The 19,225-nt window shown below is 42.7% G+C and overlaps 1 protein-coding gene across 5 annotated transcripts in view; it reads right to left on the bottom strand.

Annotated features, from left to right (window-relative positions):
* Positions 1-1,821: 1,821 nt before the first annotated feature.
* Positions 1,822-19,225, bottom strand: part of SEMA5B (semaphorin 5B) — a 251,698-nt gene continuing 234,294 nt past the window's right edge. Inside the window, exons 24-26 of one of the 5 annotated variants that reach the window (XM_052676288.1) lie at positions 7,981-8,076; positions 7,438-7,507; positions 6,857-6,973 (exon numbers count right to left, since the gene is read on the bottom strand). In XM_052676288.1, coding sequence (XP_052532248.1) covers positions 6,966-6,973; positions 7,438-7,507; positions 7,981-8,076 — 174 coding nt within the window. In that variant the 3' untranslated portion in view covers positions 6,857-6,965. Of the gene's footprint in view, positions 6,974-7,437; positions 7,508-7,542; positions 8,077-19,225 lie in introns of those variants that run through there. The other 4 variants (XM_052676290.1, XM_052676289.1, XM_052676291.1 and 1 more) reach the window with 4 other exon arrangements.

The raw sequence follows: 19,225 nt of genomic DNA, 5'->3' as shown, positions 1-19,225 counted from the left end.
CTGCAGTTCCCCCAGCAGTGGGCAATGGCTGTGGGCTCTGTGGTTCTCCCCATGTCTGATGACTGGAAGGCACTGCTTGTCCTCACCTCAGTGCTGGGAGTGAGGTGAGGTGGTTGTGGTGGGGCTTTGGTGTTTGGAAGTGGAGTGGGGCAGTCCTGAAAGCTGCCTTGCTGTGATTAACCTGAAGCTTGGCTGCTAAGCAGAGTGCAGTGACAATTCCACATGAGTGAAGTTCTATGAATGAACTAAAGAAAACACATCAAAATGCATTTCAGCTGTTAGCAAAACAGCATTTTTAATGACTCTCCAAAGCCTTTGGTAATTGAGCTATGTGTTTGAGAGCATGCAGTCTTGCACGTACACTGGAGAGGGAGAAGCCCTGGGAACTGTGCAGGAAGGAGTTTGTGGGCTGGGGCCTCTGACCAGAAGTTTGGGATGGACAACATGGGAGCAAGGTCAGATGCAGAACCCCCTGGAGCCATCCCATAGACCTGTGGGCACTGTGAGTGTCATTACAGACCTCTTCGACTGCCACAGCTGTCCCTACAGGAAGCAGAGGCAGGACTCGGGGGCCTCTTCAGCGGAGGACACCAGGTTGGTCTGCACAGTTTGTTGATAATGTCATTTGGTGCTAACACACCTTTACTCACCCATTTTGCAGTGGTTACAAAGCACTCAGCAGAGTTCCCTGTTTGGGGGTGGGGGTGTGGGGAAGAGGGAAACAGCAAAAGGGATTTATGCAGAGGGACAGGGTGTGTGTGGGGGGGTGATCTTCTACCCCCAGAGCATTTCTGGCAGGGTGCTTGGAGGGCACGTAGAAATGGAGTGCACTGAGCCTTCTGTTTTCTCCTTTGTTGGTGTTCTTCGTGCTCAGCCCCAAGCAGCCCTGTGCTGGGACATTCTACAGCTGCTGCTCCAAGCAAAGCCTCTGCACTGAATGTGGAGCACCCCTGCTTCCTACACTGGTAAGAACTTGAAAACTAAACTGGTACAGCTGGGATGTGGAGTGATGGTGGGAGAGCAAACTGTGCCAGGGCTGCAAGTGAAGCTGTTATGTTAATGAATCAAATTATCACCTAGGAAAAAATGTTGTGGTAGACAGATTTCAAGGAAATTGAAAGTGGGCTCCGACGTGCTGCTTTGCTCTAATTGTGCGCAGAGGTGTCTCGCTACAAAACAAAACCATTCAGAAGTGCCCCCTCTGTGTTTTGGTGCAAACTGGATAAAAAAATCAATCATCTTATTCACAGCAAGTTTATTTTTACTGATCTTGTGCCTCTCAATTACTTTTTAATGGTCTGCATTGAAAAGAAATTCCTGTATGCACACTTGAGAACATGAAAACACCCAAATGATAGCTTATGATTTAGTAGGATTAAAGTATTATGTATGCAGGTGCAGCACGTTTCAGGTTATTAGTAATCCAATCTATTTTTTATGACATTATGGTGTAATTTTCTGTATAAAACTTCAATATAAGTCTCGAGCTGCATCGGAACATAAACTAAAATGTTCCTGACTCTGTCACTTTTCATGGTCTTTACTTTGATTAATAAATGCAAGCGGAGCTATAACATCCCGCAGTGAGAGGCCGTGATCATCCTTCAATCAGAGCGTGTCCCCCCTGATTTCTGGAACCCTTTGCATCTCAGTGCAGGGGATGAGGAGCAGCTGCAGCATGCCCAGCCTGCAACGGCTGCATGCCCTGTTCCCCTTGTCCCCAAGTCTGGTATCTGCACTTGGGGTGAGTTTTGCTCTCGCCCCATTGGGCGCCTCATGCAGAAAGCAGCTCCCCACACAGGGAAATAACCCACAAGCAAGCCAGGTTGTTCTGTTTTATTTCTGAATTATTCTTTACATTGTACAATATATAAAAATACAGAGTACCCCAAAAAAATTCACAGTGTCTAAAGGCAGTGATTACAGTCTAGGTCACCTTTATACTAAAGTACCATCGAGTTCAATTGCATAGGAAGGGTGATGTGCCTCCACTGCAGAGTCCAGCGACACGCTCCAGGTTTTCTGTTTGGGACAAGAGTTCCATTTGTATCTCTCCCCAGCCCTGTCCCTGTTGTGCCCCACCTCCATCACACACTTGGCCCCATCTCACTCTTCACACACCCTGAAGCCTCTGTGTGAGCGGGGCTGCAGCCTCATGGCATTTGTGTTTCTTGCAATGGGTTGGTTTTAAAACAAAGCAGGATGGGGACTCTGGAAAGCCAAATGCTGCTCTTAAACTGCGCATGCACCTCCCATGGCAGGACCGGGTTTGCAGCTGAAGCAGAACAGAAGCAGTGGCCCAAAGGGAGGAATTCAGGGCAAAAGGGTTGAGGCTAGATGACCCCACAGGGACCCATTCCCCACAAGGGGGTTTGTGGTCGCTTTTGAAGGCGATAGCACAGCACCGAAACCTGTGGGTCTGCTCACCCAGCCCAAACCTGCCCTTGCAGCCTTCTCAGGTTTTCTCCTTATAAGCTGAAAGGGAAGAATCCCCCATATGAGTCCAGTCCTTCCTCAGAAGGGGCACCCAGCCATAGGGTGCTGCCCCCGCACCACAGCCTTGTTTGGAGCCCTCTCTGAAACCAAAAGCCATTGGTTTTCAGGGTTTTTCGACCCTAAATTTTGCATTAAACTTCTTTGTGTCCCTATAAGGCCAGTCTCATAATGCTGATCAATAACTCAGAAAGCAATTGCTAACTTCTTTAACATGGAAGATGACATTGTTCCAGTTCTAGTAGTTTATGCTTTACTCTAATGGTACATTATTTGTTACTCTACTTGCTATTTTAATTTTCTTTGCACAATTACTCCCTACTTATAATTACAAAAACAACAGAGTGATACACATGAGAGATTCAGGAGGCTTATTCAGAAAATATAAGCAGTAATGAGAATCCTTTCCTCAGTCATTCTTAACCAGAATGATTTAGGGGAGAATCAGCACTCTTAACTAGAAAAATCAATTTTCTTTTCAATTAAAAAATTATATTTCATTTACCTCAAAATCATATTTTGTCACCTCCTAATGGAAAGGACACTAGATTTGTACTTTTTTTTTCCTTCAGTTTGTCCCTGTGGCATTTGAATACCAGCACTGCCTTTCTTATTTTAAGTTTCCTCTGCAGGCATTTTGATATATATATATATAGTGTGTATATATTATAAATATATACTGTACCTATCCACTGATAGATGTATACACTATTACAAAAAAAGAGCAAGTTGTTACACAAACTTTACATTTACATTTTATATATATATTTATATATATATAAAACTCTCCCCCCACTACATTTGGTATAAAGAATAAATCAATCTCAGTGGACAGCAATTTCCTTCCCAGGTGGACTCAGCATCAGATTAACATTGGGGGCATCAAATTATCTGCATCAGATGTGCACTCCGTTCCTGCTCTCTGTTGATTTCCAAAAGCAAACTCTGTTATCTGTTTTTCTACAAGTAAGGCATTAAGAACAGTGGTGGTAGCACACTACACGTTCCTTTCCTACACTAGCTATACAGTTCACATACTTGGGTGTGGAACATCCCACTATAGGTGTTTCTGCTGAAACTTGGGCCGTCAGACTTCCACTGTCTTTTGTCCATTGTGTTTTGTGCGCTGTATGCCTGAATCCTCCCCAGAACCAATGGCTCCAGACCAACCCTGTGACCACCCAGGGTCTCCTCTTTTCTCAGAAGAGAAAGAAAAAGGAGAGCTGGATGGTTTCATTGGGAAGCAGTGCGTCCCAATTAAGTGCATCTCCAGTGTAGTTCAAGCTGAATTTAGGAACTCTTAAACTCTAGCAGCAACCAGGAGGAGTCCAACCTGCTCAGATACTGCAGATCTAGTGATCAAACTGCTGTATTACTTGGACAGCAAGAATGTCATGTATTTGTATCGTTAACCTGCCACACATTAGAGAGTTTGTAACAAAGTGCAACCCTCACATCACATTAACATGGTCCTTAAATAACTGCACCCTCATGCAAACAGTAATTGAGTAATAAGTGCTCTGATTTCTCTCTTTTTCTCTCCTGGCTCTCTCTTGGCTTCTGCATTCTGCTCAAATGGAGCCAACAGACCCTTGCTGTGACTGCCCATTGCATGAGAAGAACTAGGTCCATTTAGAGGGCTGGTAAGAAGGAGCATTTCAATGAAGTGGTAACCATATGCGCTACCCTTGAAACATCTGTACTCCAATAGCTGACAAAATATCCACCTTCTGAGCACAATGGCAGTAATGACCTATCTTGGTGAGCTGAACATTTAAGTAACTTCAACTGCTACATGGGAGCTTTCTTTGGGGAAAAAAGCCAAGCATGGAAAAATGCTTAAAGTGAAGGAAAAAAAAAAACATAAAAGAAAAATGGAAAATGAAAAAAAAATTGCAAGATTTGACTCACTCACATCCCCTAAACTCCAGCTGCAATTCTGTGATGTGCACGATGACGGCAGAATGTGTCGGTGCTGAAAGGGAAGCTCAAAGGTGGCTCAAATTTCACAACAGTGAGCATGACTGTGGGAGCCCCATCTTCTTCTGACTCCTCCACTGGGAGCTGAAGAATTCCAGCCAGGCAGTCCAAAGCAAACGCATTCAGCCCATGGGCCACGTGTTTGTTGGAGTGACTTACAGCCAAGATTTCCAGTGTTTTGTGGGGAGTAGGCAGTTTGATTCCCTCTCTTTCACCTGGTGAAGCTGAAACAGAAGCAAGGTGAGCTGCTGATTCAGAACAGCTGCTGGAAATGATAAGCACCAAGCCTAAGGCATCCTTGAGGCAGTGCAAATAACCCCACTTCATTACAAATATCCTACAGCCTTCAATCACTGCAAACTGAAGTAAAAAAAAAAAAAAAAAAAAGAAATTTAAAAGTGGGAGGCTACTTTATGCTTGCCTTCCGGTCAAACAATCGTAACACAGGCTTATAGAGCCATGTTAGCTTTTCCTTGCAGGAAAAGCAATGCACTTGTATGAGCCTTTCTTCATTTCCTACTGGCTACCTGCATGAAAGAGAAGAACACATGGCCCCGGCCAGACCTCCAACAAGCAACTGCAAAGGAACAGCGCTGAGAAACTGTTGGCTTATGGCAAAATCTGAAAGAAAGCAAAGACAAAACACTCAGTGCACAGCTGAGCTGACAGCCATGCGTGGGCATGGCAGTCGTCCGGGTAAGATGCAGACAACACATCCAAGCTCAGGACTATGTGGAGCTCATGCGCATTTCGGGGTGTACTTTTATCTCATGCTTGGTATTGCAACATTCTAAAATCCTTAGCATCAGGAGTTCGTTATAAATATTTAGAAACACTGAATGATAACAGTGGTGGACTTGTTCACGTTGCTAACACGTTTGATGTAATTGTACATTAAGCACCAGCAATAAGTTTCCTTTTTGCCAAACAATTATGTCAGACAAACATCTGGCTGTAAACAACATGGCTTCTGCATTAAAATAATACAGTTCTCATAGACACAGTCACACACGTACACAAAATTACATTTCAAGGCTGTATATATTGTTTAATAACGCTACTGCCCCAATTCACTTCAATAGCTGCAGCAGCAGTTGTTTGTTGGGTTGGTTTTGTTCAGAAAAATTAAGGAAATATTGGCAAACAATGCACATTACTCAGCTGTGTTACTATTTCATAGAGTACTGACTGGAAGACGCTGTAAGAATGTGCAGCAGACTTTCTGGGTCACGTCAGACTACGGAAACATTCCTTACAAAACACTCTCCCCTTTAAAGTCAGAATTATTCACTCTTTGAAAAGTATACAAACTAAAAACAGACAATAAAAGAAGAGTAAAAATTAGCCCAAAGCATGGTGATTTCCCACAGAGAAGAGCACGGCCTCCAATGTTGTCTTTCCTTGCGGACACAATCAGGATCAAAGCTAGAACAAAAAGAGTTAACACTGTGTCAGAAGCAAAATGAAAGAATGGAAGAAAAAAAGCCTATGGCTCTTGTGCGGCAATCATCATATTTTTTTTCCAGTGATACAAACATCTTTGTTTGCTAGGCACTCCAAGTTCATGTCTCCGATGTTATTCCAACGTTTACTTTCCTCAGTATCTCACTGCCAGTATAATTTCCTTTGAATTAAGACTGGAAACATTCTAGAAAGCTTCTTTGGGTAATGCACTTTATTTGTATGTTGTTTCTTACCAGCTCAATTGCATATTACCAAAGAAGGTGGTGGAGATTATTTCCTGCAGTATGAAAAGATTCTGTTGAAGATACAGGAACGTTGCCCTAGAAAATTACTTTTTTTTTCTTTTTTCTTTTTTTTTTTTTTTTTCCTGCAGAAACTGTAAAAAAAAAATAATCAAAATTAAAAAAGGAAATGAAAAGGAAAACGTTCTTCAAGTTGTTGGCACGACAGAGTCCTGCATGGTCGGTTCCATGCGCTGTGCATCATCTTATGCCCTGTTGCTTCTCTGTCCCAGGAAGGATGCTCCTTGTCCCAGGAGGCCGCCTCCTGTGTCACTACACATGCACTCATACTGCTGCGTGGTGGCACGGCCACAGCCAGCTACTTGACATCAGCCTTGGACAGTGATGCTGATCTTCCAGCCATAAGCAGTTCCAGTAGTGAGAGCCATCTCCAACCAAACAGCCACAAAAGCTCTGCAGAATGGTCCATGTCCTTGTAAGGAGATGTGCTGTTTACAAGAAATACAATTAACCAAAGGAAAAAAAAAGACCCTACTGTACAATATTTACATCTAGAGGCTGGGCCAGTATTTGGTCCACAAAATCAATAAAAAAAATTCATATAGGAAGTGATGTAGTCCTGTAGGATCTGTCCATCATCAGCTGTTGGTAAAGGTCCTTCCAGGAGAGGCCTCCGGTCTGTAGTCATATTTATTCAGTGTACTGGGATAGTAGGTTGTCGTGTACACGTTGGTTTGCTGCAAGGGGTAGAAGTTGGTCCTGTCATCTGGTATCAAGTTGTTCTTGTTAAGTGTCTGTAAAAGAAAAGAGGGAATGACAGGCATGGCCACGGTGTGATGCAGTTACTGCTTTCTACCTACAGACACCTCCCTCTCACCTGCCTTCTTCAGCATAGCCTCTGCTGCAGCCACCACTGCCTTCCCTCCAGCTGGGAGAGTAAGATGGCCCCTTGAGGTCACTATGGGGCAGTCTGCAGGGACCACAGCTCCTGCCAGGTCTCCTCACTGTGTTCCATCTGTACTCAGCTACTGCTAGGGCCACGACCCAGAGCCCTCTGCAGAGACCCGCAGTCTCCGGGTGATGGCACGTTGTCTGAACGTCAACGTCACACAGAACCATGCTGGGCCTACACGACCTTGGTGGTTAATGGTAGTGCTCAATCTAACCTCTTTCAAAGCGCTCACGTTACGGCCTGCAGTTCCCTCTCAAACTGCCAAACGGCGGCTTTTTCTCTTTGGCAGAGCAGGTGTGCATTTACCTGATCTCCATCTCCATTGGTAGATATCCAGGTTTGGACCCCCCGATATTAAGTGTGTCACTTCTGTCAGCTACAGTACAAGTAACAAATCATGGTCACTTTTGGAAAAACTAAAATGACTTAAAATACTTCAACAACCATGAAACAAGCGTTGTCAACAGCAGCATGAAAAGAAGAACCAGAAACACCCCTTTAACATAAAAATGTAGAGGGGTTTTTCCCCCTCCCTTCCTCCCCCCTTTGATTTTTGCAAGAATTACTGTTACTTTTCACACCAGCATCCCCCCCTATCCCCAGATTAAAACCCATTGCTATGCTAGGCTTTTCCTAGGGACAAGGATAAAATCCCATTCTGGAAGAAGCAGTGATTGTATGAAGCTTTCTCTTTCATCTTTACAGTTTATAACTTCGGTTGTAGACATTTCTAACACCATTTCTAACAACATTTTTCAACAAGCTCCTGGCTTCAACTTCTTGTCTCTGACCTATAATGTTCCTATGCACATCCTTAAGGTTTGCCATGCAGTACAGTAGGGAACTCACTGCTTTGATTTGAGGGTCAACACAGGCTTTGTTTGCTACAGCATCCTCGTGATCGAGGCACAGCACATTTAGGGAAGGTATGAGCGCATCTCCTGTCTGGAGCAGAGAGATGGAGAGTCAGATGAGGTGCCCAGTCCAGGATCTAATGGCTGTTCTGCTACCCCGGTACTTCTGGGGAAGCCACTGCACCTTAGTTCCACAAACAGCTCACATTCAACCCAGCTCAAGCCCCAGTTTCTATTTAATCAAGCAATTTTACTGCATGGGGAGCGGGAGAGGAGGAGGAAGAAAAGAAGACACCTTCTTCTAATCCAATATCAGTCTCTACAGCTACCATGGGAACTGTGCCTCCCCATTTTATGTAAGATATAAAGAGGAAAGACTTCCCTGTGGCAAAAGTACCCTGATAAAGACACTTTAATTACTGAATAGCTGAAAAACTTCTATGGAACAGGCATTATATGAAACATCTTGTATGTGGAAACAGGAGGAGATCCAGCCTCCTCCTGGTCTGACTGGGATCTTTCCGTGCCTGGACCTACAGCACAGCATTTGTAGGAGTTAAGAGAGAATTTGTACAAGCATGTTCAAAATGACAAATACTTTGAAGGAATGAGAATTTCTGCCTTTCAATATGAAAGGAAGAAAAGAAATGTCATGCTTTGCTCCCAGTCACCCAAAGAAATATTAAAATAGTGTAGGCAACAGTCTGCTGGTTTGTGCTGGAGGCTGGCAAACAAGGAAGCCGGTTTCAGTTTTCTGTTGCTTTCTATGCTTCCTTAGGAAATTCAATTAACTTCTCTGTGCTTCAGTGTTTTCTGACCCAGCTTGATAAAAATGATTGAGATCGCCTGCAAAAACTCATTTTGCTAAGTACTGTCACTGAGTCTTTGGGGGAACTGCTCTCTGGAAAACAAACAAGTGTTTGTACACGATGTCTAAGAATTCCTATCAGCGTCTCTAGCTCAGGATGCCCACTAAAGGCAGTGTGACCCAATGACCACGGACCACCACGGCAAGAGGACAGGCTGATCCCCACTGCCACGCTCCCTGGGCACACCCAGAGGCAGTCCTGGACTTGCCTGGCTCCCTTTTTGGCAGAGTTAAGACTCAAGAGAGGTCAGAATTACAACCTCTCAAATTTGAGATTTGTTGGCATCAAAATCCTGACCTGGGATGGCACAAACCATCTTGACCTAAAGACAAAAACCTCAGGATTCATCTTTCTTGGTTTTCAACTGGAAAATCTGTGTGAATTCCAACAAGTCCCACGGTGTTTAAGACCAGTCCCTTACAGCAGACTTAGCATTTAATTAATGCTATTTGCATATTTTTTTTTTATCTCTTGTCTTACTTTTGTATAACATTTCATTAGGGAAAAAAAAAAACCACAACTTTTCCTTTGCTCTTATCGTTTTCATTCTTGGTTGTTTTTTTTTTGTTTTTTGTTTTGTTTTATTGAGGGCTTATATCTTTGGGAAATACCTTCTGAAAAGGGTTTAAGAGAATTTATAATGCAATTAGCTGCAAGGAATTTGTCTCTGGAAAAACTGCGGAGGCAGTACAGTCCTAAATCATTGTGATCAATGCGCACTGTCGGCACGTTTCCCTGTACAAACTTATTGTCTGTCTCATTTTAATAAATAAGTGATTAGGTTGACTGGCCCTAGAAATTGCCTGATATTTTGAAGAAGGAAAATTAGGCAGCAGCAAATTATAGAAACGTACACATACTGATGCACGCTCTGTGTGAGAAGAGAAGCGCTGTGGTCACATCTCCCTGTGCATCTCATTCAGAGCTATCACCCTGGCTCTTGCCCTGCTCGGCCTTACTGTGACAGCACAGAGATGGCCAACAGCTTTCCTTTTGGACAGTATTCCCAGCACTATATAGAATCATAGAATCACCAGGGTTGGAAAAGACCTAAAAGATCATCCAGTCCAACCGTTCACCTATTCCCAATAGCTCCCACTAAACCATGTCCCTCAACACAACATCCAGCCTTTCCTTGAACACCCCCAGGCTCGGTGACTCCACCACCTCCCTGGGCAGTCCATTCCAGTGCCTGACCACCCTTTCTGAAAAGTAATACTTCCTCATGTCCAGCCTGAATCTCCCCTGCCGTAGCTTGAAGCCATTCCCATATGAGATACACCGCCAAGGTCAGAGGCTCCCAACAAGCTGACCTTGCTGGAGTCACTGTGGGATGAAAACACTCAGCTGCACCCACTGGTGCTCCCACCTGTACTTGTCAGTACCAAAGGGAAAGTTGCCTTTGTAGGGACTTATCTGTGTTGTCAGTAACTAAGCTGACATTGTCAGCTGTATTTTAAACACTGAGAGAAATGGATTTCAGGCTCTCGTTACGGTCCCATCACCTCTTCAAAAGAAAGAAGATTCTGGTTGTTGCAGAACTGAGACCAGAAACTTAGCTATTGTGAAAACCAGTGTGCGGTGGTTAGAAAAAAAGGGTCCATTCAATGAACAACTAGAAATTCACCATGCATCAATCAAACATTTTTACCTGCTTCCATCCTTCCTGGATGAGCCATACCATCACAACATATTTGATATCATTCATTTTTTTCTGGTCTATTCACCACTGTCCTCAATTCAGGAACTTTTTCGCAGAAGATACACCAGCAGCATGCACTAACAGATCCCAATGGATTGTTCAAAAGCAGGCTCAACTTCAGCTTCTCCCATACGACTAACATATGAAAAAAAAACATCCTGTAACCTGGGAGCTCTGCCTTGTCAAACTGGAATTTGAGATGGACCAGGATGGATATAGTTTTAAGAGAATGTAAAACACCAGCAGCTTTCTACATCACATGTGATCTGTCAACTAATCAAAAGGTCCAATCTTAGTGAATAACATGCCTATGCTGAGCGCAGCAGAGAGCTGAGTATTTCAATATTAACAGAAATGCATAAAGAATCACTTGGCACTCTTGCTGTTACATTAGCAATTAGTTAGAAGTGAAACACGCTAACAAAAAATTTGTTGCTATCCCCTCACATGCTGCTCTTCGTCTGGAACTCAAACAGTGACATACACGCACAGGCTGTTTTTCCCAAGGTAAAGCCAAGCATTAGACGAGTTAAACTTGATTGCATTGGGCCATATGCATACATTTAATTTTGTTCCGCTTTTACCACTGATATTTTTAGCCAAAGTCATCATTCATATTTTCCATTTGTTGCTTTTTCTCCAGCAAAGCCTTGCCACTACTCCCCCAAATTCTGCCTCTGCTCCAAATCATTGAGTCATAATCCACTGACCTACTTGCTTACATTCTCCCAGATGTATCAAAATATCATCACGTGTAACAGTATGGGACTTTCAGTACTACTCCCATCCTACAGCTGCATGTAAAAGCTGTATAAACATTTCCTACACGCATAAACAGATCAAATGTTTCAATTTTCAATAAGCAATCATGAAAAATTCAAAACTTCGCTTAGAAGAGATCTCTCCATGCCCAATTAAAAGGAATTCCCTGTTGTTTTCAGCAAGGTAGTGTGAAAAGGAAGCTTCAAAAAGCATCTGATACACATATAACTGATAGCAGAAAAAAAAAAAAAAGGCTATCTGGTGAATGTAGTTTGCACAGGGTGACGGGCAATGACAAGATTTCCTTAATTTTATCATGCAGACCTCAGTGCTTGCATAGAGCTCCAAATTTCTTTTTTCTGTTTTGGAAGTGTTGTGAGGGAAGAGTCAATGGGTTTCCCAAAAGTTTTATAGGTTTATCACCAATTACACAGCACCGCAGTCCCCATGAAGTCAGCGGGGCAAAGATTTCTCCCCAGCTCAACAGTTTCCCCACTGTCTTTTGCCAAGTGATATTTCAACTCTTCCACTTCCCACCCATGCTTCCCATGGCACTTTCCCCTTTAAAAAGGTAAAAAGAAAGAAAAAGTTGGGTGACCTTCTCAGAGAGCTTCAAACCACCCCTTCTAGCTCTTAGCCCCAAGTTTCCATCTTCAAGCTTGTTTACAATGTTGGACACTGGGTTATGTCCATATCCTCCCCTTTTTCTTCCTCACAGAGTGAGCACAGGCACTAAGGAACAAAAGGTCACAACTCCAGTCGCTGTTAACCCTCGTCATCCACTGCAGACATAGACAAAGGTCAAAAATAAAAGTCCGGAACCAAACAGAAACTCTGAAGTCAAGCCACTTCTCTTGGCAACATCCAAATCAATCCCATGTGCATCCTGCATCTGCAGAAATCAGGGACAGAATTCCCACTGAACTCAGCTGCACAATTAGCCCAAAATGAACTAAAGTAGCATTTCCAATTTTCCTGAAACAGCATCCTGTAGCAAAAGTTGGAGGGCCGTTACTCCCCCTCACCCCTCAGGAAAATGGAAGCTTAAGGGAATTGTGCAATGGTGTAATGAATGCAAGATTCAACGTTTAGTTTCTTCTGTGCTCTTTGAAAGTCGTTTGTTTCTTGCAGTGAAATCAGAATGAGCAAAATGCCTTTTCGATACAGATCAGCCGTTTTATGGAGCTAGCCATGCCTTCTTGTTAAAGGACATTACTTTTTGTGCTCTAGGAACATTAGCCAAATGAATTAGGTTTGCAAAAATATATTAAGAAACATTTCCCACAGCTTGTACACCTCTGGAAGCACCAAGGTAAAGAGCTCAGAATTATAATTAACCAGTAAATTTGGAAATAATTAGCATAATAATTGCGTTTCAATAAAATAAACCGTATAACTAAAATAACCTCTCAGCAAAATTCAACACCAGGAAAACAAATGACGTCTGGCCCACCCACATGCTCCCTTTCTTGTGATCAACCCGATGCCACAGCACTGCTGTGTCTCACAAGCTATGCATTACAAACAGCACTGCAAAGATGGAAAGCTGTCAGAAGGACCTTATGAGACCCATGTATTTACTGCAAGCTATGAGTGACTTATAAGACTGTAATAATCCTTCTGTCGGATCTTTCTTAACAATCTGCTTAAAGCATTACATTAAACAAACTGTCCTACCCGATGTTTTTACAAAATCTCTGCACTGAAGCCAAAGGTAGCACCAGCCAGGCTTTATGCATTGAGTTTTTCTAACAGATTCAACGTGGCTGTTTGCAGGATTACAAGGGGAATGTAGATGTACAGATGAAGAATCTATTTTCTCTGTAAGAAGGTATTTCCTTTCAAAAAGAGATATAAAGAAATCCCACTGTGACACTAAACTTATGATTGCACTTTCGTCTGGGCTTACTGTATTTTTGGACTGGAAATTATTTGTTCACCAATTTGTTATTGGTAAATAAATTAAGCAGCCCCCAAATGATGCCAGCATCTGTAGATGTGCTCAGATTAACAACGGAACTAACGTTCAATTATAAGAAAATGAATAGCTACAGTTTTCTATAGCTGTTTGAAAATAGCTATTTTATCCTCATACTTGAGAGGGAGTGAGGTTGTATTACTGCCGTTTAAAGCTTATAAAAACCTTCAGAGTTGGCAACATAAAGGACCATTGTCAGAAAGATACTTTGGCACATCTCTGACTTTAAGCATGGGTACGATGACAAAACGAACTGCATGTTGTAATAATAAGGCAAAAATGTGTCCCTGCTCAGAACAAGATCCATGTTCTTTTTCTTAACAAGGAACTGCAGTCAATGGAAGTCTGCCCATTGGCAAGTGCAGGTGTCTAGCACTGAGCACGTTATTTACCTCTGGCTTAACACCAGTTTGGTGGTGGCAACACCCATGATGTGGTGCCCAGATACAAAAGGAAAATTATGGGCTGCCCTACAGTGCTTCCCAATATAGCTGGTGCACAGGATACAGCAGACATGACCTCAGCTGTGTGGGACGGTGCCATCTGTCTCTGTGCTAACCTGTTATGTCTTGGTGCATGAGCCTCTCTGCTTACTGGGTCCCTCACACACAAAGCAGCATCACCACAGAAGTTTAGCAACTGCCCTTGGATGTGCTATCAACTTACCAGATGTACAATCACTGCTTTCTAAAGCAGCAAATAGGTTAAATAGTACACGCTGGGTGCAGAGCATCACCTATAGGTGTTTGGCCGTACTGGGCTTCAGTTTCAGGCAGCTTTCCCTGCATCGCTGCAGTTACAGCCCTGAGCTTTTGGATGGTCTCAGAGCCGCTTATGGCAGTGAATTACAAGCATAAGTCATGCAGAGCAGTGCCAGCCTGCAGCACTACATTTAGCTGAGAATTGCAAAGGTGTAGCTGCAGTGGTGCAAAGAAGAAAAAGATGTAGTAAAAATAGAAATAAAAGTTAAAACTGAGCATAATTTGCCATCTGCTAGCTCTATTCAATCTCTCATAGTTGTACTGCTTTCCAAGTATCTCCCACCCTCTAAACTGCTGCTTTTTGATTATTTTCCTCAAGATTGCTTTGTTTTCTCCCCATGCTGCATCTTACCTTGTTATTTCCTCTCTACACTTCTCTCTCTCCAGGTCATTTTCGATTATTTCTATACCTTCTAGTTTCGTCTCTTCTGCTAGTTTAATTATCACACTGATTGCACCCTCTCCAAGCTCATTAATGAAGATATTAAATAAATCCAAACCTTGCATTTCTGCTTGCAGTGCCCCGAACAACTCCTCCCCACAGCCCCGTATGTTCCCATTAACAATTGCCCGATGTTTACAGTCCATTAGCCAAGTCTCAATCTCTGCAGCAGCGTTCCTGTCCAAACCAATTTGTACTTACATGTCACAAGATTATTTCAGACACCTATAGCACACTCTTTTCTTTAAGTTTATGGACCAGTGAAGCTGCAGTTTTTAACCAACTGAGAATCTGCCCGTATGCAGCGCAGTCTGGTGCTTTTCTTTCATCTGCTAATACTGAAACTGTGCAAAAAGTGATCGTGTTTGATTTCTTCCTTCTCAGCATCATGGTCCCAACTCAGCTGTCAGTTCCACCTAAGCACCTTTCATCTCATCAGAGTATGCGATATGTTGCCTTTCCAACATTAGTGCAGGTTTCAAATATTAACACTGACACAGATTTGTTTCAATGAGTTTCCATCACTGTAACTAAAAGCACAGACGAATCACTCCCATTTGTTTCTCCTGGTTTCACTCTCTGCTGTGACCTCGACTGCCAAATTTTAAAGACCAACTGGGGTTTAACACTCCCTTGATATGCTTTGCTGAATGGGGAATGTTGAGGAATATGTCATTGACTGTGAACGTACACTTAACAGATATTTTGTCTCATCCCCAAATCCAAATGGTGTTTCTCACACAGAGTTATTAAAGCTACTTGTGTGACTTTAGTGCATCGCACTTGAGGAGCTTAAAAATGACTCAATTAGCTGGGAGGAAATTGGCCTGCATTCTTATGAACGCTTTTGTGTTACCTTTGCATTTCATGGTACTGGGAGTTTGCCCAAGGTCTGTGATATTTATAAACGTAATTGGAGTTGTTCATTAGCTGGTTCTCGCAGGCTTTGGGACACAGTCCATCTAGATTCATTCCTCCACTGATTTTCAGTATTTTCCTTTATTCACATGCTTAGTGCCAAATCTCAGGACAGCATTAGAGCTGACTTAATGAGGAATCCCCCTGTCTTCAGGAGAGTGCAGGCAGAGCTGTGCCTGCTTTCCCTATGCCAAACCTGTTGTGCACATAAAATGATGCACTGGGGGAAGGTGTCAATGGCTGAAACGTTTCTGCAAGCTTCAGTTCTGAACACAACTGACACAACTATCTATCTTGTATGTATGCAGCTCCATTTCTTTAGAATTCTACCTAAATATCTATCATTTGCTGGTGGAGATATTACAGATGAATAGTAAGGCAACTCCCAAGTATAACACCGAGTTTGTTTTCTGGTGTTTGTTTGTCCAATATTCTCCTCTGCCTTTACTTTCAGCTCCCTGCTTTCATGGCTCCCTTTAAACTCTTCTACAAACACATAATTTTTTCTTCCTCCATATGTTAGAGGCACTGAGGATTTCCCACTGTGAGTGTTGTGCATACCAGTGCCAGGCAGAGCTTTGTGGACATGAGGAGGGAAGAAGCACTTTAAGAACCCGGAACAAGAGAGAACCATTAATTTTTAGCAAATGGGACTAGGGCATCTTTGAAATATTCCTGTTCTGGCCAGTAGAGGGAAGTCATGTAAGTACACAGCTTTCCACGCAGTGTGATTTTGTTATCCCCATTCCTGGAGTTCTTCATTTAATTCTCCTTCCAGCACAGGTGAGTGGGTAGGGGAGATATATGTAAACCCCCGAGAAATCAGAAAAGGTAAAATTGCAGGACAAAAGTGATATCAATTATAAGATCCCCTAGTTTAGCTGGAAAAATCAGATGAACTTTTGAACACAGCTGTCCAGGTCTGAAATGGCAAGTCATATGCTCAAAAACCTGAGAGATTTTTTCCACTGATTCCTTGATCTGAATTAAAAAAATAATCAAAATCACACGAAACTTGTCAACCTACAAACCTGTTTTGTTCATACCCACACATCATCACAACTCCTGCAACGCAACCCTAAAGAAAGTTGGTGCAAACATCCATGATGACTAGCATAGACTATGAGAACAGCACAGACCATATTCCTGACCTGAGTGCAAAGCAGATCCACCTGGTCATACAAGGAGGAGGAGAGAAGGTTAAGCCAAAACCAGAAAACCTAACAGGATGAACATGAAGCATCTAACCCCAGCATGATTTAACACTTCTCAATATTGCTGAAAGAGGAAAGAAAGCAAAAATCATCCATAAGGCTGGACTCTCACAAAACGGTAGGCAAAGGGTAGCAAGGTGGATTCTCACCTCCCAGAAAGCAATAACAGTCCTGTGAATTAATAAAGAGCTTTCATGAAGAATGGATGAAGGGGGAACTAATTTCCTTTGGGGGACCATTGGCAGCAGTTGCTTTGCATCCCAGAGGGCACAGGAGCAAGGAAACCTCTCAGATTGGCAGTTCCCCCTGTTCTTAAATAATACATCAACATGAGGGTGATATCTGTGACACGCACACAGCAGCCTGCTGAGCTGATCCTGCCCTGGGGTGAGGACACTTCCAAGAGATGCGCAGTGCCCCACAGGCACAGCTGTCCCTGGACACCCACACCTCTAGGCACGCTTGACTGCTCAATTTGACTCAACCCAATGATATAAAGGGGAGAAAAGACACTAATAGAGTTTGACTGAGATGCACCACTTAATCCTTTTTTCCCCATCAGTAAGCTCTCGCGCTTTCTCTTCCTAGCATGCATTATGCAAATTGAGAGTCCCCTGAAGTGATATTTGCGACTGTAGGATCATACAAGAAAGGACACAATGCTCCTTTCCCAACACAGCCCCCTGCCCCTACTATTCTTTTTCAAATAATACCATACTCACAGTAAGTACTAAAAATGTGTACTCTACCATTCAAGCACTTAATGTTCTTAAATGCCACTTTGTTCAGAGGAAATAGTCTTCGTAAGACATGAAATTTATTGGGAACAAAATTTATGTTTCAATTTGATTTACTATATTTGTATATATATGTGTGTATTTATTTTATTCCAGCTGATTACATCAGCTAAATCTCTCTCTAAAACACCATGCAGCTCAAGCAAATACTTAAGGAAGGCTGCTGGTAACTTATTGGCTATGTTGGGATTCATAACTGCTGGCTTACATCTCAACTTTACAGCCACTTCCTGGGACCTGCATGATGCACAGTGACAGGGCCATTGGGAAAAGACAAAGCTCTTATCACACTGCTATCAGTCTAAGTGCTACGATCACTACAAATAAATGGGTTAGCCAATTTTTGTTGAAGTAGTAACACACTAAATGAAGCAATAGGACACAAAGGCCCTACGTTTTCTATGGCAGAAAGAAACAAACGTCCTCAGAGACCAAGGTTGACTGAGACGAACATTCCTCCAGCATTGATAGCAGTTAAAGCTCATTTAAACTAGAACCATTGACTGTCTCCCTGCTACAAAATAGGTGTGATTTTCAGTGGCAGTAAAAATGACCATCGCCAAGAGAGAGACATTTAAAATCCATACGGACATCCACTTTCCTATATCCTGAGCTTCACTTCATTTTGTAATGCTGGAAGCCATGCCAAATGCTCAGTCTGTTGTTTTATTCAGAAGGATTCTTCTCCTGAACACGGAATTGGTTTCTGTTTCGTAACCCTCCACATTGATATTTTATTGCCATGAATTATTCGTGATTACTAAGTGTGGATCACAGTGTCTAGAGACTTTTGATATCTGATCTGCATTCTCATTTGATTCTCAACAGCACTGTTCCCAATTTATTAAAAAATATTCATTCTATTTTCTATTTTATTTGGAGTTCCAGGAAATCAAGTGAATATTCTACCATTTCCTGGTAGGCGAGTTTATATTTGCTATATAGTTTGTGGCAACTACAGGACTCAAAGTCCTACCCAATCTAATGTGCATTTTTCCGGTGTCTTCCTGGAAAATCAAGGCACAATCTGAAACATAAATTATTTAGTTTCCATTTTTCACTGCCATTTACAGCAATCTCGCTCACTTTTTACTTCACATTCCCTCACATGTATTTACATTTCAACACAAACCACTATTTCGCTTGAGCACAACTTCAGTATTTGACCCTTAGTGTCTGCAAGAGCAGCAGTGATGCCTAGAACAGATGCAGTGCTTGAGTGCTTCCCTAGCTTAGTTGAGGCAACAGTACAGAGAGTTTGACTGCATGACTATGCTTAAAGAAGGAAGGACAAAGGGAAGTCTGTCCAGCACAATCAAGAACAAAATCTGCAGAATCATCATCACAACCATCCTGCAAACTTTTATTTCTCACTAATCACATCTGGCTTGATCCAAAGGCCATTGCGTTTTGGATTTGGACCAACATGCAGATGCCTTTGCCTGTCCATATCCCATGTAGAGTAAAAAATTGGCTCTCTTTATTGGCAGAGGATTTAGCAATAGGAAGATGTTCACTCCAAACCTTTTCTTCATGAGCGGCAGCTCGCAGTTCCTAATTCTCCAGGGCTCAACACTGACCCTACATCCTCTTGCTTCGACTGCAGATCATCAGGCTTTCCATTGGCATGATGCTAAACAAGCAACTTGCATGAATAAGACACCAACCAGATAAAGCAAGACATCAAAAGAGAGGTTCTTCCCTTTGCTTTGATAGCCATATTCTAAGTAATCATTGTGGCAGTACTGGGAAGGTCATAGATGGCTCTGTAGCCCATCGTGCCAAAACGTGAAGAGT

The sequence above is a fragment of the Tympanuchus pallidicinctus genome, unplaced genomic scaffold (genome assembly GCF_026119805.1).
Source record: "Tympanuchus pallidicinctus isolate F22 unplaced genomic scaffold, pur_lepc_1.0 scaffold15, whole genome shotgun sequence".
Classification (NCBI taxonomy): domain Eukaryota; kingdom Metazoa; phylum Chordata; class Aves; order Galliformes; family Phasianidae; genus Tympanuchus; species Tympanuchus pallidicinctus.
This window is presented reverse-complemented; position numbering and strand designations above follow the sequence as displayed.